Genomic DNA, 15,027 nt, shown 5'->3' with positions numbered 1-15,027 from the left:
AACAGGCTTGGGGAAGTGATTTGCCCAGGACACCAAGGCTATGGATTGATTGCTATGTGAGACAGAGACAGAGACAGGGAGAGAGATGGAGGGAAAGGAGGAACTCTAGGTCTTAATTTACTCTAAGATGCTGGCCTGAGGGGGGCAGTGAGTGTTAGAGAGAGAGGCTGTGATGGAGCCTCAGCCCATGCCTTCCCTGCTACCCCAACAAGGGTTCCTTGTGTTAATGCATTCAGCTGAGGGCTAGGCTGGCTTTACAGCTCTGGCCACAGGGTTCTCACCAGGAAGCCCCTAGCTATCTGAACCGGCTATCAAGAACAAGCCAGGCAGAGTTTATCATTGATATAGCTGGATAGCTAGGGACTTCTGTGGAGAGAAAGATTTCCCTGCTTGCCGGCAATGGCTGCTCACCGCTGGAGAAGAGCAAGGGCAGGTTTTGCAGGGAAATCTAACTCTGCCAAGGTCTGAGTCTATTCGTGCTTTGTGTCTTGGGGAGAGTCACTTGGTGTCTCTGGTCTTTGGTTTCCTCGTGTTGCGATGTGTGAAGATGCCAGCCAGGGTCCTCGGGCTGCCTTACAGGGTTTGCCTGGAGCCTGTTCACAACCTTCACTCTGTCCTCCATGTTTAGATCATCACAGTCCCAGCAGTGAACTTACTGGGGTGACTGTAAGTCTGGGGATGGGTGGCCCATTCTCCACCTTGCCGAATAACCACCTGTCTCTGCAGAGAAAGAGAAGGACCCCAGTTACTGGCGACAGCAAGCCCAGGAGACCTTGAAAAATGCCTTGAAACTCCAGAAACTCAACACCAACGTGGCCAAGAATGTCATCATGTTCCTGGGAGACGGTGGGGCTGGGCGGCGAGGCTGGGAATGGGGTCTGCAGGCAGTGAGGACAGGAATTAGGAGGCTGGGACAGTGAAGACGGGAATAGGGGAGCTGGGGGCAGCAAGGCTAGGAATGGGGGAGCTGGTGTTAGGGAGGCTGGAGAGTAGTGAAGCTGGGGCTTCGCAGGTGGCTGTTGGCATTGGAGCCTGAGGCAGTGGGTGGCTGGAAAGTGTGGCTCCTGGAATCAGGTGAAAGGACCTTGAGGAGAGGGCTCTGAGAGAAAGATTAGGAGAAAGGGACCAACCTGTCGCCCTGAGAATACGAGAGGACAGAGCGACTGTCTAGTAACATTCCGCATCCTTCTGTCTGCTGCCCACTGCCCTGGCCTGTCTTAGCACTGAAAGCAGGAGCCCTGGGAGTCTGGGAGAGCTAATGGAAGGGCCCGAGAGCCTGAGTTCTCTGTCCCCCACCCCCCAGGTATGGGCGTATCCACAGTGACGGCTGCCCGCATCCTTAAAGGCCAGCTACACCACAACACGGGGGAGGAGACCCGGCTGGAGATGGACAAGTTCCCCTTTGTGGCTCTCTCTAAGGTGAGCCCTGCCCCTGGTCCACCCTTGACCTGGTGAACTGCAAGGCCGTCAGACCTCTGGTCCCATGGTCCCACCGTGAAACCGGGACAAAAGCAGCCATTCCCAAGGTTTCTGAAGCTTTTAGTTCATCGGGCTTGACCCTCTCATGTGTGTGACATACCCAGGAAAGAGTGTGACAGCATGAATCTTTCCTGAGCTGCTGATGCCTGTGTAACCAGCCTCTGGCTGTTGTAACTGAATATGGCCCAGCTGTCCCCTGAGCCATGTCTTGTCTCTTCCTGCACTGACCGCAGTCACCACCATCCTGACCCCCACACCGCTGATGACTGGTGCCTTCTCTTGTGTTTTCTGAAAACAGAGTCAGCCTAGTTCCCATGCCCCAGGTTAGATTCCCAGTGTGAATCATTCAATACCCTATATGCTGTGGTTGTTGAGAGGAGGGGAGGTTTCTGATGTGTGTGCGCGTATGCGCATGTGTGTAACAAGTACCTCCTAGTCACCCAGAGTCAGGTTCCAGTTTCTTCTTCCGGGGAGCTCTCAGGCTCATGGGGGCCAGGGAGGTAGGCCTGCCTATAGGATTTCCCTGGAAAGTCTAGACATAGTGATGACCGTTTGCAGGGGCATCAGAGAAGCCAGGCTGGACTCTCAGGTCCACCCTCAGAGACTTACATTTCTTTTTCTCCCTCTGCCGGACCTACCTGCTCGGCCCACCCCTGCTGGTTCCATAGTTCTGATACTCAGAGAGAAATCTTAAGTTCTGCCAGGGCACAGGAAGCAGTCACCTCAGTCAGGTGAACCTTGTGGTTCTGGGGGTCCTCCATGGACACCAGTGTCCCTCAGACCCTGTGCCCTTGATGGAAATGGAGGTGGGGTTGCCACGGTGAGCGCTCACCCCTGACTCTTGCTCCCATTGCAGACATACAACACCAACGCTCAGGTCCCCGACAGCGCGGGCACTGCCACCGCCTACCTGTGTGGCGTGAAGGCCAACGAGGGTACCGTGGGAGTGAGCGCGGCCACGGAGCGCACGCGGTGCAACACCACTCAGGGGAATGAGGTCACGTCCATCCTGCGCTGGGCCAAGGATGCTGGTGAGCCGTCACAGGCAGATTCTGTGACTGGATTGCAGTCTCCTCATCCGTGCATGGCTGGGTGGAACCAGGGGACTCCTCCTGAACTGAGGAGTCCAGAGTGGCGCTCCTGGGTCTGTGCGCTTCACTACATAGTGCCTGAGGTGAAGCCCAGGCGCCGTTTTGAAGATCAAAGCACTAACCCAGGGCCAGCCTGCAGAGGTTCAGAGTGATGCCCCTTTATAGCCGTCATTAGTTAACTGCTCTGTGCTCCCTGCAGGGTGCATGAACGACCTGCCCAAGAGCTATCTAGATTTGAGAATAAAAGACCACACACAGCCAGGCGGTGGTGGCACACGCCTGTAATCCCAGCACTCTGGGAGGCAGAGGCAGGCAGATTTCTAAGTTCGAGGCCAGCCAGGGCTATACAGAGAAACCTTGTCTCAAAAAACCAAATCCAAAAGACCAAAAAAAAAAAAAAAAGAAAGAAAGAAAGAAAAAAGGCCACACACACACATACACACACACCTTAATTTTAAAGGCTCCAAGGCTGAGCAGTTCTATTCCTCCGTCTGGCTAACATACATTTCCCTCCAGTACCCCTGGCTCAATAGCTTCCAAATCTATGTTTTATATTTGCTGCCCTGTTACCTTCTGGGCAGCCCCTCCCATAGGGTAGCTTTCCTTTTCCTCCTACATTTTGGATGAATTTTCTTCTGCAGTTCTAAATCTAATCCATCTCCCTCCAAGACATGGTGATCCTCCTCCTCCTCCTCCTCCTCCTCCTCCTCCTCCTCCTCTCTCCAAGTCCCTAGCCCTTGTAAATCCCCAAGTCCCACCTTAGTCTATCTGCCCAGCCATTGGCTGTTGACTCTTTATTGAGCTATCAAAAACGAACTGGGGACAAAGACCTTCAACGTTTGGACATGCGGATTCCCAATTTTGGGGGCCGCATTAATTCAAAGCATTAGAACCAATCCCCGACACTTCTTCCTTCTGCCTCAGGGATTTGAAGGCTGACAGAGCCCTTCTCTCCACCTGAAGTCCCTTCAGAGCCACCTAGGGCTTCTTATAGGCATAGGCTCCATAAGTCATGGAAGGAGGAGGGGACCCTAGTCCACCCCCCCACCTCCTCACCCCTACCCCCCCTCATCCTCCGGGTACAAGGAAAGGTGTTCAGCTGTATCTGCCTTCACGTAAACTAGGGAAACTGAGGCTCAGGCAACCAGAGGAACTGATTGATGGGAGACGATCTATGGCAGAGAGAGGTAAGTCTGCAGGGACTTCCTTATCTACAAGGGGTGCTAACCTCTCCTGTCCCACACTTCAGGGAAGTCCGTGGGCATCGTAACCACCACTCGGGTGAACCACGCCACACCCAGTGCAGCCTATGCACACTCTGCCGATCGGGACTGGTACTCGGATAATGAGATGCCACCAGAAGCTCTGAGCCAGGGCTGCAAGGACATCGCGTATCAGCTAATGCACAATATCAAGGACATCGACGTGAGTGGAACAGCAGGCATGGGACACAACGGGGTGGGGGACAGGGAGGTGCTGGTGGGGGCCTTAGCCCCGGGAAGGCCTGGAAAAGACCTGGGTACCCCACATACCTGGGGGAGCTCCCAGCCCATTAAGGGATTTGTGGTTAGGACAGGCAGCCACTGTAAGGTTTCTCTGCGGTGGAGCCATGAGGTGAAGTCTCATGTGGCTGCCATGCCCCAAGTACCCAAGGATTATTCCATAAATTAGAACCTGATGGTGCACCAACACACACAGTATACAATGATACACACACACACACACACACACACATATGCAATGGCAGTCCCCCATAGTACTCCATGATGCCACACACACACTCACAATATGCTCTTAGGGAATAACCTGCCCTACGAATTTACACTTGCACAGTGGCACATGCCTGCACACAGAGCTAACATGTCCGGAAAAGAACCAGGAAATGCTATCACTTCTCTACCTGTGCTCTGCCTTTTGCTAGCTATGTGACTTTGGGCTATTACTTAACCTCTCTGAGCCTCCCCGTGGACAACCCTTCTGCCCACTGGACCTGCTCCAACAGCTCTAAGAACTAAGTAAGAAAATCCCAGCTGAGCTTGGCACAGAGCCTGGCTTCCCCCTTCCCCCGGGAGCACTCAAGCGTCAGCGTGATCTGTAAGCCACCCGTCCTTGGTGCTCACAATTCAGCACCCAAGCAGGTTCTTACATGCAAGCCTCAGCTCTTGGGGAGAATTTCTGAATTGTTCTTTCTCTGCTATGAGGGTTGACCGTGACTTAGAACCCCTGATCCTGAAGTCTGGGCCCAGTGAGGCTGAGCTAGTGCTTGGACCCAGGTCCCAGTGCTCTCTGCTCTGTCTCAAGCCCCGTGGCTCTCTTTTACAAGTAGCGGGTGACAGCGCTGCTTTCTGCATCACAGGGTCTGTTGTCTCCTCTTAGGTAAGAGCCACCTGGGACACAGCCACCTACCTCTCTGGCTTTATCTCCCCCTCCTTCACCCGCCCATTTCCCACCCCTGTGCCCCACCCACAGGCTGCGGGAGGCCAAGATGAGGTCACCTGTAGAACACGGGTCCTGTAACACGAGTGATGGGGGATGGGTGATTACAGTACCGCTTCAGTCAGCTGAGGCAGAGAAGAGGCACTTTGGGGAAAAAAGCTTTGGAGGCAGGTGAGGGGGGCCTGGGGTCCCTTGGAGCCATGAGGGCATGAGCCAAGGAATGGAAAGGGACCTCCTAAAACCCCCTCTGCCCTCTCACTCTCCCAGTTCCATTTGCCCCCTGTCACAGCTACTCCCAAACCTCCCCAGTCCGTCCATGAATCAAAAATCCTGGTGTCCACTCTGAAAATAAATATGTTCCGCTTTAAAGAGAGAGCGAGAGACAAACCCAAACCCGAAAGGCAAACAGCAAGTCTGTTATTTGGGAGTTTAATGAGCCCGTGTGAAGTCTCCGCTGGGCTGGGAACCATGCGATCCGGGCAGGAAGATTGGGGGCTTCAGTTCCACGCTGAAAATGCCAAGGGGTCAGGTTCTGTGGGAACAGGACAAGGCGCCAGTGACCTGGAGTCCGTTCTCCCAGGCACAGACGGGACTATCCAACCTCCTCACCACATGATGGGAGTGAGACCCTCCCCTCCTGTCCGTTTTCATTGTTCTCTCCTGTAGGGACATCTTCCGTTGTAGGGCTCACCAGCAACACTGATAGTCATTCCCATTTTATAGACTAGGAAACTGAGGTCCTGTAAGATCAAAGAAATAGGCCCTTGATTAACAAGCAGTAGAATCAGATCTTTAGTGTCCTTGGCCTTCCTGGGGACCCATGGCTGTCCCTGGGTACCTTTCACACATCCACCACCAACTCTCTCTCCCCTTACCCCTCGAACCCTGATTTTTACCATGGGAGATAGAATAGAGAGACAGTGGGCCTCAGGTGTGAGCCAGGGGCAGCAGGTTGGGCTGGTGCCCATGGTGACAGAAGGACACAGTATGGTGGTCACCATGAGCCGCAGCTGTTATGTCCTTGGCCCCTGCTTTAAAAATAGTTAGGACTTCAAACATGGATTCCCTAGGAAAACAAACAACCCCGCGTTTATCCGTCCGCCCTCGCATGCCAGCCACAGTGGATAAAATTAGCCTGGCAGTGATTACACAGACGTGAGGCGGCCGGTGTTTGCCCAGGCAGTGGGCCGGTTCCCAGCTGGGCTGCCCCAAGATCTCCCTGGCCGAGGCCACTCACTGTGGGAGACACTCCAGGAGCCCCCCCCCCCCCGTCCTTGGTTTCATGCATACTGCAGAGCACTTGGGGGGGAGCTTCTGGTAGAGACTCAGTGGGTTCTGGGTTTGAATCTTATCTGTGCCATGCACAGCTATGTACCTGAGGGGCAAGAAATCACTTCCTGTGTCCATAGCGAGAAAGTGCAAACCACTTCCTGACAGCTTGGCTAGATTGAGTGAATTACTCTGTCTTACTGGCTCAGGGCCTGACACAGCAAATGGGCTTTCCTACAGGGATGTTAGATATTCAGGAACACTAATACTCCACCCAGAAACCCCAAGCCACAGTCCTGCTAGCTTAGCGATTTTATCTTTCCAATCCGAACAAACAGTTCAGAGAGGTCTTACCTGACTGGGCAATCGTCCATACCTCCACCCAGACTCTGCTGTCTGCTGTCCAAACCGGGACCCCTGGGACTTCTGGACAATTTAGAACCCTGGGTGTGATGGTCCCTTTGTCCTTCAGGTGATCATGGGCGGTGGACGGAAGTACATGTACCCTAAGAACAGAACTGACGTGGAATATGAACTAGATGAGAAGGCCAGGGGCACAAGGCTGGACGGCCTGGACCTCATCAGCATTTGGAAGAGCTTTAAACCCAGACACAAGGTAACCAACGGCTGCTGGTGGGCTCAGCGGTGGGACCATGGGACAGTCTCATCTATGTATCAAATGTTCTCTGTCAGTAAGAGTCCAGAGGTTCCTTTGCTTGCCTGACAAGACACCTCTGCTCCCTGTAGGAAGGGCACCAGGGGGAAGGGTGACAGGGTCAGGGAGTCACCTGGATGGACCCCAGACAGGCTGGGCACAAGCGAATGGGAGGGTATGGGCAGGCAGCACCGCAGATGACAGGAGAACACCGCTCCTCAGCAAATGTCTGCTGGCTGAGGCCGGAGGTGTAAAGCCCTCAGAGTACATCCCCGGGGCCAGGGCACGGGTGGGCTGAGAGGGAGGCGGGAGCAGGGTTCGGCCAGGCCCTGGTTCCTCTGAGAGGCCTCTGGCCCTTTAAATCTGCGGCTGTGAGCCAGCCGGGCAGCTGGGTCTGGAAATGACTGTGGTCAGGCCTGAAGACAGTGGGGAGCAGCCTGGCAGCCACTTTGATGTCACTCTGGGGTTGGGTTTCTCAGGGTTCCGTGGCGGTGGTCCCCAGGGAGGCTGAGCTGAGAGTGAGATGGGCAGGGCTGGGGACAGTCCTGTGGCTGTGTGGGGGTTGTGGGAGTGAGGGACTCTCTTCTCTTTCTTTCCCCCTCCTGGGCCAGCCAGGCAAACCAAAGAGAAGCAAACCAAAGAGACACCCTCCTCCTGGCCTCTGTTGCCATGATCAGGACTAGCAAGTCAACCTTCTTGCCCCGGGACTCTGTATAGACTCCTGGCACGAGGAGGGGCCTATACTATTTTCATGAGCCCTACCCAGCTGGGCAGGGTCACTGTTGGGTCCCAGATTCTGGGCATTGATGGGGGGGCTTGAAGTGGTTCTCAGTAACCCTGATGTGTGTGTGCCTCAGTGTCCTCATCTGTGAAATGGGGACAGTCTTGAGAGACTGCTGTGAGTGTTGGATGTCACAGCAGGGTGCTGGGAACCAGAACTGGATTCTTTGCTTCCTCCTCCCTCTGCCCCAGAGCAACTTAGACCACCCCTAAGGCCACTGCCCAGAGAGGGCAAGAGCTGTCTTGAAGACACACAGCAAATTCCTCACAGTGCTGGGCACACATAAGCCAGGCTGTCTCATTCCACATTCTGGGGGAGGCAGAGCCTCCTTTATCTCCTCTCCTACATGGGATTCCCAAGGCTCAGCTAATGGACTTCACTCCCTCCTGGCTCTCCAAAGACGCCCAAACACCACTCATTCCCTCCCGTAGACATTCACACTCTCTGTGACTTACTCTGTGACACCCTCATGCGGAAAGCAATTCCCTGATCCCAGATGGATCAGTTCCTACTTTGCCTTCAGGGCCTCCAAAAGGGTGTCACCTCCACCAGGAAGCTCTCCTTGATCCACTGTCCAGGATCCTCATATACCTGGGTTGTATCCAATAATCTCTGTATATCTGTCGTTTCTTGAGTAGAGAGATGCTAGGTGCTCAGGGCAGGATGTTAGCTGATGCAGGGGAACTTAACCATCCTGACTCTGAGGCTGGCTGGGGCTTTTCCTTGGCCTTCCAGACCTGTGCTGACACATCCCCTCCCCCCACCCCCACCCCCAGCACTCCCACTATGTCTGGAACCGCACTGAGCTGCTGGCCCTTGACCCCTCCAGGGTGGACTACCTCTTAGGTAAGTAGAGAAGGGGACAAGCCCTCGGCTGCAGTTGTAGGAAGTTGTCCCCCATTGCAAGGCCTTCCCTGGTGCAGAGGGAGGAAAGGTTTGGTTTGTGGAGTTAAGCTGTGCGGGAGATAAGCCCCAGTCAGCATTAATAAACAAACAAACAAACAAACAAAGGGCTGGAGAGATGGCTCAGCGGTTAAGAGCACTGACTGCTCTTCCAAAGGTCCTGAGTTCAATTCCCAGCAACCACATGGTGGCTAACAACCATCTATAATGGGGTCTGATGCCCTCTTCTAGTGTGTCTGAAGGAAGCAATGGTGGTGTACTCATATGTATAAAATAAATAAATCTTAAAAAAACAAAAAAAAACCCCCAAGTTTGGACATCAGGGCAAAACCAGCCAGGCGAGCTTCTGCGGGTCCTTGGGGTAACCCCTGTTCCCTAGAGGGTAGGGGCCGGCAAAGGGAGTGGGCACTCCGGATGGAGCTTGGTGGCTCACACCGTCTTGGAGGTCAGCTCGCGCTGGTGCGAGGTGGCGTGGCACAGAGTGTGCGCTGGGCTCCCTGGAGCTGACAGGACGAGGGATAGCTGTTGTGGAAGTAAACTGAGGACAGAGAGCAGAAGGGACAATGACCCCGATGTTTCTGCCGCTTCAGTGCGCAGGCCACACTGTGCCCTCAGACCTCACTGCGAATACGCATGTGTTTATGTTGCCCCCACTCAGCCCAGTCCGGAGTCCACGGCCTCTTGGGTTTGAGTCGCATACTGCCCTTTCACCTGCTGAAATCAGCAGGTTGTTAGCTAAGTCCCTTGGAGCCTCCTCCTCCTCCTCCTCCTCCTCCTCCTCCTCCTCCTCCTCCTCCTCCTCCTGCTCCTCCTGTTTTTCCTCTCCCTCTGAGAGTCAGGCCATAGGCATCCCTGCCCTGTGCCCCTGGTGAGGTGGGTTCTAGGCCCCTGTGGCCCTGAGGTGGGCTATAGAACCCGTGCCTCTGGTGGGGTGAGTTGTAGACCCCTTCCCCCTAGTGGGATGGGCTGCAGGCCCTGTGCCCCTGGTGAGGCGGGCTGTGGGCCCCCATGCCCCTGGTAAAGGTGTTCTTTAGACCCTGTGCTGCTGGTGAAGTGAGCTGTAGACCTGTGCCCCTGGTGGTGGGGGTGGGGCTGTAGGCATCGTGCCCCTGGTGAGGTAGACTGTGAAGAGAATGAAAACTGAATCCATTTCTAGATGCGCAGAGCCTCCCAGGTAAGGCCCCTCCTATATTTACTCCAAGTTGAGTGTAGAGGGGTTTTGTATCCTCTGTGACACCCTGGGTTCCTTGGGGTCCTCACAGCAGGCTCGAGGCTCTTGGCACCCATATCCTTGCCACATCTGCAGGCCTCTTTGAGCCCGGGGACATGCAGTATGAGTTGAATCGAAACAACCTGACTGACCCTTCACTCTCCGAGATGGTGGAGGTGGCCCTCCGGATCCTGACGAAGAATCCCAAAGGCTTCTTCTTGCTAGTGGAAGGTAGGAAGTGATGGAGACAGATCTTCCAGAAACACGTCACGGGTTAGGCGATGGGATGGCGCACCTTTCAAAGGGAACTGACAGTTTTGGGGTGAGGAGTGGATTGCGGTGGACGCCCCCCTCCCCCCCGTAAAGGTGGTGGAAATTCAGAGGAGAATCTGAGAGGGCTTCCTGGCAGAGGAGAAGCTATCTTCCTTTGAGAAGTCTTTCTCTCAGCCCTGGCTGGGGGGGGGGGGGCATGCAGCCAGTAAGCGTCACCCATACAAAAGGAGTCCCACGTGCTCGGTGGCTATCAGAGGCCAGGGAGATGACATCGGGACATGACATCTTGTTCACATGCTGCCATCCAAGGCTGTGGGATCGTCACTAAACACTTCTGTAAAACGAGGCCAAAAATATTGTCCCTTGCCCTCGAGCGGTGACTCGGCCCCATCAGGCACAGAAGTCTAAAGCAAGGCCTAAGGACTGAGGGAGGTGGCTCAGTGACCTCCCTGGTGCCTGCCACACAAGCGTGGGGACCTGAGTTCAGATCCCAGAACCTTTGTGAAAAAGTCAGGCAGGGTGACAGACACTCGTAATCTGGCACTGATGGGGTGGACACAGTTGGGTCCCTGTGGCTTGATGGACAGCCAGCCTAGCTGACTTAATAACCGTCAGGTTCAGTGGGAGACTCAGTCTCAAAAAACGAAGGTGGAGGGGCAGGGGAGATGGCTCAGCAGTTAAGACCCACGTTCGGTTGCCAGCACCTATATCAGACTGCTCACAGCCGCCTCCAGCTCTAGAGGCTCTGCACACATACAAGAGCCTGGGGTACAGGTTATGCAAATTATCTGGGCACAGAAGTGTGGTCAAAATTGGAGTGAAAATACTGGGCATAAATTTCTAGCCAAAAATCCAATCTACGGTATCGGACATCCTCTTCTGGCCTTTCCAGTTACCCCATGCACATATGCACACGCGCACACACATACACATGCACACACGCACGCACAAAGAGAGACAGAGACACAGAGATAAAGACAGACAGAAACAGAAAAGAATAAAACTGGGCCTGGAGAGATGGCTCAGCGGTTAAGAGCACTGATTGCTCTTCTGAAGGTTCTGAGTTCAAAGCCCAGCAACCACATGGTGGCTCCCAACCATCTGTAATGAGATCTGATGCCCTCTTCTGGGGTGTCTGAAAACAGCTACAGTGTACTTACATATAATAAATAAATAAATCTTTAAAAAAAAAAAAAAGAATAAAACTAAGCCAGGCAGTGGTACAAGCCTTTAATCCCAGCATTCTGGAGGCTGATATCTGAATTTGAGGCCAGCCTTCATAGTGAGATCCAAAACAACTAAGGCTACAACAGAGAAATCCTGTCTCAAATCCAAACGAAACAACAAAAAACAAACAAAAAACAATAAATAAATAAGAAAATAGCTTAAAACTAAATAAATAAAGGGGGAGAGTGGTTGAGAGAAGACACGTAGGCGTAGGCACGCGCCCATGTGAAGCCATGCGCACTGGGTACACAGTAGCTGGGCAACTCCTTAAGCCCTGGGGGAGCAGAGAGTAAACCTTAGCCGTCACTGTTTCCATTGCTACCATTGTAATTACATAGTAGCCAAAGCAACAATAGGAGGTAACAGAGTTTCCAGAATCTTCCAGAATATCTATAGCCCTTGCCCTCTCTGGTCCCTTGGGTGGCCCTGCTGAGATATGCGTGTTCTCAGCCCATGAAGACACATGGGCATGTCTGCATGGGCGTGTGTGCACGCAAGCATGCACGCTCACACACACACACACACACACACACACACACACACACACGTCCCCACTTGGGGCCCTTCACCCTCCAGAGGCCAGTGGCTGCCTGCCCAGCTAGGCTGCCTTCTTGCCAAGCCCTGGGGTTCCCACCAGCACAGCGGGTCTCGGCCTGGCCCCAAGCAGGCCTCTGATCTGAGGAAGCGCCAGGAACCAGTGGTGGTGAACACGGGTCCCCTGGGAGTGGTCCTCTTTGTGAACAGGGCCAGGCCAGCTGCTCCCACAACCACAACAAAGGGAAGGCCAGCCTGGCCGCCCTGCCAACCCACTGGCCAGCCCGGCAGTGAGGGTGAATGAAGTTAGTGGAGAGGGAGCACCCACCCGCCTGGCACCCCCACTCATGACCCTCAGAACTGGGAGTGACCACTAGGTGGTGTCCTGCAGAACGCTAAAGCCTGCATATTTCTACTCCAAAGGTCTAGCTAGCATCATGGGATTCAGCCTTCCACTGGCCTTTCTGCAAGGGCACCATGACACTGCCCAGGCCCTGGGGACTTGCGCCAGGGTGAAGTCTAGGGATGTGTTCATGGACGAGACAAAACTGTGGGTTTTGGAATGGGTTGGACTGCAGCCCCCACTCCTGTATTCCAGAGGGCATGCCACTCCATCTGAGACACGCCCACTGCCCTGGGTTGTCTGAAAATCAAACACAATGCCTCATTGTCCTGATAAGCACACAGTAGGGCCGTAGGGCCATAGGCATGCTCCCCCGCCCTTCCCTCCCTTTCCCTCTGCTGAAGGCTTCAGTCACCCATTAAAACCACTAAGGATGATGGACTAGGAGCAGAGGCATATGGGAGAGATCTAGGCTGGAGTCCCTGTGGGTCTCCCTTCTCTGTGGCTCTGCTCTCCCCACATGCCCTGCCCCCTCCGTTCTCCTTGCTTCACCTTCTGAAGGCCTCTTTGGCTGTGAGATGCCTGAGGTAGACCTGGGACAGGAAGTCCCTGGTGAAGGTCACTGTCATCCCCTGTCAAGGAGATGTTAATCTGATGACAGTGTCCTGGGGCTTGTGAGGGCTGGGCTCCCTCCCCTGTCGCCTCATGGGAGGCCTTCGTCTTGATGTCCCTAGGAGGCAGGATTGACCACGGGCACCATGAGGGTAAGGCCAAGCAGGCATTGCATGAGGCAGTGGAGATGGATCAGGCCATCGGAAAGGCAGGCGCCATGACTTCTCAGAAAGACACGCTGACCGTGGTCACTGCCGATCATTCCCACGTTTTCACGTTCGGTGGATACACCCCCCGGGGCAACTCCATCTTTGGTGAGTAGCCTCTCCCTGGGGTTGGAAAGGCAGCAAAACAGCACCTGCTGGGATCCCGTGAGAACCGATACTGGTGGGGGGGGGGGCGGGAAGGGTGGGAGAATCCAAGAGAGCTGAACACCTGGGCGATGGGTGGGTGTGTAGAGTACAGCAGCAAAGAGAACGAGAGAGAGAGAGAGAGAGAGAGAGAGAGAGAGAGAAGGAGAGGGAGGGAGGGAGGGAGGGAGGGAGGGAGTGGGAGATAATTGGAGGGATGAAAGACCTGGCATTTGTATGGTGACTTCATGGAGGTAATTCTGACCCCTAAGGAGGATCACAGAAAATACCAAGCCACAGACCATGAGGAGGAACTTAGTTAGGGCCAGGCTGCTAGTTCTCCATGGTGACCTTGGGCCCCTTCCCTGCACAGGTCTGGCTCCCATGGTGAGCGACACGGACAAGAAGCCCTTCACGGCTATCCTGTATGGAAATGGGCCTGGCTACAAGGTGGTGGATGGAGAGCGGGAGAACGTCTCCATGGTGGATTATGGTGAGAAAGTCACCGAGGCCAGGGCTGAGAGGGGAAAGGGTCTCTATCCCTCTGGGCTGATGGCGTGGTCCTGGAGTAGTCCAGATTTGAGTCAGAACCCCAGTTTGGGATCTCTCTTGGACTTTAGTAACTCTGACCTTGGACACATGATTTATCCATTGGAAGGCTTTTGCCTTCTGAGGACTTTACCCTGGAAGATGCCATGGACCTGATGGGCTTAGCTTGGTGCCTGGCCTGTGTAGGTGCCACATGCGATTTAATAGATGAATCCTCTCTAAGGGGCTGAGAGTGTGGTCTCCTGGGTGAGGCAGACTTGGTTTGAAGCCAGTCATGTCTGGTGAAATGCCTCCCCCTGGGTGTGAGGAAAAAGGGGTGTTTCTCTCACAGCACTGAGGTTCAGGCAGGCACTCAAAAGATATTTCTGACCTACAGCTCACAACAACTACCAGGCCCAGTCCGCTGTCCCCCTGCGCCACGAGACCCACGGTGGGGAAGACGTGGCAGTCTTTGCCAAGGGCCCAATGGCACACCTGCTTCACGGCGTCCATGAGCAGAACTACATCCCGCATGTGATGGCCTATGCCTCCTGCATTGGGGCTAACCTTGACCACTGTGCCTGGGCCAGCTCAGCGAGCAGCCCCTCCCCAGGGGTCCTGCTGCTTCCACTGGCTCTACTCCCCCTATGCAACCTTTTCTGAGGGCCCAGGTCCTACAAGCCCACAACGGACAGCCAGCTCCCCTCCCTTTGTGACCTGCCACCTGGCAGCCCCCAATCAAGGGAGAGGCCCAGGCAACTTCCAGCAGGGACAGAAGTTCGCTACCTGCCTGGCCTCCACCTGGAATCCTCCATGGGCCAGACTCCTGGCTCTGCCTTTATTCCCTACTTTGGCCAGCAAAGGCAGGTTTCTCTCTTGGGCAGGCAGGACACAGACTGCACAGATTCCCAAAGCACCTTATTTTTCTACCAAATATATTCTCCAGACCCTGCAACCTTCATGGAACATTCCAGATCTGACCTTCTCTCCCCCATCCCTTCCCTCTGGAACACTGGGCCCCATAGTCACGGCCAGTCCCCGAGCCCAGCCCTCCCTGGAGGGAAGACCAGGTCTGCTCAGGACGAGACTCCCAGGAAGCCACCTCCGGGGTTGGCTGTCTACCCAGGGTGGCCAGGCTGGGAAGAGCAGCCCAGCCGGACAGGACGCACACACTCCCCACCCAGCTCCAGAGACTCGCCAACCCTTCACTGAAGTGGCTCTCCTGTTTGGAATAGCAAGGAAAAAAAAAAAAAAGAAAGAAAGAAATTTTTTTAATTTCTCTTTTTGGTGTTGGTTAAAAGGGAACACAAGACATTTAAATAAAACATCCCAAATA

At 54.4% G+C, this 15,027-nt stretch overlaps 1 protein-coding gene across 1 annotated transcript in view; it reads left to right on the top strand.

Annotated features, from left to right (window-relative positions):
- Positions 1-15,027, top strand: part of Alpl (alkaline phosphatase, biomineralization associated) — a 53,271-nt gene extending 38,244 nt beyond the window's left edge. Inside the window, exons 3-12 of the mRNA XM_052177819.1 lie at positions 727-846; positions 1,304-1,419; positions 2,336-2,510; positions 3,820-3,995; positions 6,748-6,891; positions 8,488-8,557; positions 9,921-10,055; positions 12,936-13,127; positions 13,537-13,656; positions 14,089-15,027. Of these exons, the coding sequence (XP_052033779.1) occupies positions 727-846; positions 1,304-1,419; positions 2,336-2,510; positions 3,820-3,995; positions 6,748-6,891; positions 8,488-8,557; positions 9,921-10,055; positions 12,936-13,127; positions 13,537-13,656; positions 14,089-14,354 (1,514 nt within the window). The 3' untranslated portion in view covers positions 14,355-15,027. The remainder of the gene's footprint in view (positions 1-726; positions 847-1,303; positions 1,420-2,335; positions 2,511-3,819; positions 3,996-6,747; positions 6,892-8,487; positions 8,558-9,920; positions 10,056-12,935; positions 13,128-13,536; positions 13,657-14,088) is intronic.

This window comes from Apodemus sylvaticus, chromosome 3, assembly GCF_947179515.1.
Source record: "Apodemus sylvaticus chromosome 3, mApoSyl1.1, whole genome shotgun sequence".
Taxonomy (NCBI): domain Eukaryota; kingdom Metazoa; phylum Chordata; class Mammalia; order Rodentia; family Muridae; genus Apodemus; species Apodemus sylvaticus.
The sequence above is the reverse complement of the archived record's forward strand: the minus strand, read 5'-3'. Positions and strand labels throughout refer to the sequence as shown.